Source organism: Athene cunicularia (assembly GCF_003259725.1).
Source record: "Athene cunicularia isolate RWA chromosome 27 unlocalized genomic scaffold, athCun1 chr27_part1, whole genome shotgun sequence".
NCBI classification, from domain to species: Eukaryota; Metazoa; Chordata; class Aves; order Strigiformes; family Strigidae; genus Athene; species Athene cunicularia.
The window spans coordinates 1,810,057-1,813,384 of record NW_020799138.1 but is presented as its reverse complement, the minus strand read 5'-3'; the positions used below and the strand labels follow the sequence as shown (position 1 = coordinate 1,813,384).

Genomic DNA, 3,328 nt, shown 5'->3' with positions numbered 1-3,328 from the left:
GCTTGATGGAACTGGTGAAATAAGGTGCTGGTGAGACAAAAAGGCCAAAGCTGTGTGTCAGAAAGGCACTGTGGAAATGCAGCAGCTGCTGCTGGAGATTCCTGTTTGCCTTTTCAGCTGGCAGGACCTTCCTGGCCTGTCTCCTCCTGTGTTACCTACTTTGTATGTGCCTGTTTTCCTTCTCCAAAGCAGCATTCCTGCGCTGTGCTTTGCCTCTGCGTATCCAGTGTGTCTGCTGCCTGGCAAAGGCAAACCTGACCTTGACACAAAACGTGTGGTTCTTTCTCCTCTTTTAGCAGCGTCGCCCGTAAGCTGAAAAACTGGCCAGCACAATGGGAAAAAAACAGAACAAGAAGAAAGTGGAAGAGGTCTTAGAGGAAGAGGAGGAGGAGTATGTGGTGGAGAAGGTCCTGGATCGGCGAGTGGTGAAGGGCAAAGTGGAATATCTGCTGAAGTGGAAAGGCTTCTCAGAGTAAGTGCCTCCCTGCCTGCTGCTGCGGTGCCGAAGCCTCCGGGCAGGTGGCTCAGTCTCCCCACACCTCTCCTCATCTGTACAATGGAGCTAAAGGCCAAGGGCAGCTGTAATGATAGAAATGGTGGTTCTAAATGCCTCGAGCTCTAATCAGGGTGAGGAGAGCGCAGCCTCGGTGAGGAAGTCCCGTTTCTGCCTTGCAAACAGGCTGTGCGGTGCCCCGGTGGGGCTTCTCCCCTGCTGCCCTAAACCTAGTCTGAAACAAGCAGCCAGATAAAACAAATTGCCTCTCCCCCGAGGAGCAAAATAACTGCCCTGCCCTCTGGCGTCCCTGCCCAGATCAGGGCAGGGTCCTGTTTCATGGGGTGAGGACACCCACATCCATTCTGCTGCTTCTCTCACCATCTCCTCGTGACCTGGTGTCCAGGGCTTTTCTTGGCAGGGAAAGCTGCAGCAAGCTGCCCCCACGTAAAACTAAGCTGTTGTCTTTGATTGCAGTGAAGATAACACATGGGAGCCAGAGGAGAACCTCGACTGCCCAGACCTCATTGCAGAGTTCCTTCAGTCCCAGAAAACCGCCCATGAGAGCGAGAAGTCTGAGGGAAGCAAGCGCAAAGCGGAGTCTGACACGGAGGATAAAGGGGAGGAGAGCAAACCAAAGAAGAAGAAGGAGGAGGTGAGGCAGGGTGGCGTTTCTGTGCTCACCTCCCTACTCCTGCACTTGGCACGGTGTCGGGGAGCTAGAGCAGCCACGCTCCAAAACCTCAGTCAGACTGTTCTCCTGCACAGAAGGGAAACTATTGCACTTCAGTGAGACACAGCCTGAAGTGCTTTTGAAAAGCTGTAGTTTTCGGAAGGAGGTGTGAGCTGTTGCCTCAGCTAGGCCTCTTAGTGAATCCAGAGCCAGTCCTAGCACTAAATGGAAAGGCTAGTTCTTGAACCAAAAGGGGATGGAGCCCCAGCTTCTGAGGAACCGCACGTGGGGCGAAACAGGAGGCAGGAGTTGCCCCTTGAAGAGGGAGATCAAGGTGGAGCAGAGAGCGTCTTGCTCAGGGGGCTCATAGCTGCTTGGGAAAAGGGATGGTAAAAGACTCTTGAGTTTCATCCCTGGAGCTGCTGAATCTTGGCCGGTGCAAGAGTTTGAGCAGCAGGACCTTGGAAATGGGAACCGCTGCTCATGGCATCGGCGGGGCGCTCTGCCGTGCTGCCCGGGGCCCAGCAGGAGATCACCTTTGTGTGGGGGGTTCACACCGAGCCGTCTCCTCAGCTCCCCGCTGGCCTTGACTTATCGTTATAGTCCCAGTATCCGATAGGCAGAGGCTTTCTGAACGGGCACTGGTGTGTCCTGGTGACCAGAAACAGGGCTGTGGCTGTCCCCTCCCTGGGTGATGCTACAAACAGAAACTTGTCTCTTTTCAGTCGGAGAAACCGCGAGGCTTCGCCCGAGGATTTGAGCCAGAGCGAATCATCGGTGCCACGGATTCCAGCGGGGAGCTCATGTTCCTGATGAAGTGGTGAGTGTGTCTTTGTGTCTGTCACTTCTTCACTTATTCTGTGCCAGAGAGGGAAGGACCTGCGCCTGGGGAGTCCCTGCTACCTGGCATGAAATCTCTCGCGATGGCGCTGCCGCCTGAGGTGACCCTCTGCGCTGAGGCTAACGTGGATGTGAAACGAGCAGGTAGGGCCCTCAGGATTGTGTGACTCTTAAGATGTCCCCCTGCAGCAGTCGCGAGCTTGGGGGAGAAAGAGGGGCTTGGTGTTGCAGCGCGGGCTGCAGCTCCGGAAGGCTGCACCCAGAGGAGAGCCGTGACGATGACCGCGTCCCCTCCGGCTGTAGTGACCCCGGGCTTGTCGCTGGCACAGGTGGGAGCTGAACCGCTCAGGCCTCGGTGTGGGAGCCGTTTGCTTTTGCGCCGTCTCAGAAGTACAGAATGGCTGGGGGCAGGGCCGCAGCTTGGATTCGGCTTCTCCCCTCATCCCCGACAACACGGAGCTGTGAACGCGACGCCTGAATTTTCCCTGGGTTCACGTGCTGCTTCTCCCTGCTCCAGAGCCACTCACGAAGGGGTCGCTTGGATCCTTCCCGAGCGCCTCAGGGATTCCGTTTACCTGTCGCTTCTTGATTTATTTTTTTTTTTCTTTTCCTCCGGTCTCCACTTCTTCCACCTCCCCTCCACAGCCCCCTAACTTGCACCTCTGCTCTGGCCTGTAGGAAGAACTCCGACGAGGCCGACCTGGTCCCTGCCAAGGAAGCCAACATCAAGTGCCCACAGGTGGTCATCTCGTTCTACGAGGAGAGGTTGACATGGCATTCCTACCCCTCAGAGGACGATGACAAGAAAGAGGACAAGAACTAACCCCTGGCGCCCGCTCTGGCCAGCCTTTGTATAAAGATCTGAACTGTGGGTTTGAGCAAGAGGGAGAGAACGCAGCTCTGCTCGGTTGGGAGCGTAGCGATGGCTGGAGAAGATGCCCTTTGAAGAGACCAGTATGGTTTCTGTGCCCTGCAGCTGCTCAACTGCTTTATGCAGCTTCACGCTGTGTACAGATTCAAACCAGCCCGGCTCAATTTGGGGAGGGGGAGGGAAACACAAGGGGGATATTTGGGGGGAGTGTTAGGGGGAAAATCGGGGTGTTTGTTTCAAGGCTGTCTAATTTTGCAGCCTGTGGGAGAGGAAGCAAAGCCCCTTCCATGAAGGACTATCACTGGTGATGGGTGGGCTGGGGAAAGGGAGTGCAGATGGATACTGCTTATTCTTCAAAGACCATCTCAGCAACCCACAGCCTTCTTCCCGATAGTGTTAACTCTGCATTTTTACGGCGTAGCATGTGTGTAGGTTTTTGGGGGGGGGGGGG

At 55.5% G+C, this 3,328-nt stretch overlaps 1 protein-coding gene across 2 annotated transcripts in view; it reads left to right on the top strand.

Moving 5' to 3' along the window:
- CBX1 (chromobox 1) overlaps window positions 1-3,314 on the top strand; it is a 5,786-nt gene extending 2,472 nt beyond the window's left edge. The window contains exons 1-4 of one of the 2 annotated variants that reach the window (XM_026864734.1): window positions 280-472; window positions 971-1,148; window positions 1,892-1,986; window positions 2,685-3,314. In XM_026864734.1, the coding sequence (XP_026720535.1) occupies window positions 333-472; window positions 971-1,148; window positions 1,892-1,986; window positions 2,685-2,829 (558 nt within the window). In that variant the 5' untranslated portion in view covers window positions 280-332 and the 3' untranslated portion in view covers window positions 2,830-3,314. Of the gene's footprint in view, window positions 1-279; window positions 473-970; window positions 1,149-1,891; window positions 1,987-2,684 lie in introns of those variants that run through there. The other variant, XM_026864735.1, reaches the window with a different exon arrangement.
- Window positions 3,315-3,328: the final 14 nt, after the last annotated feature.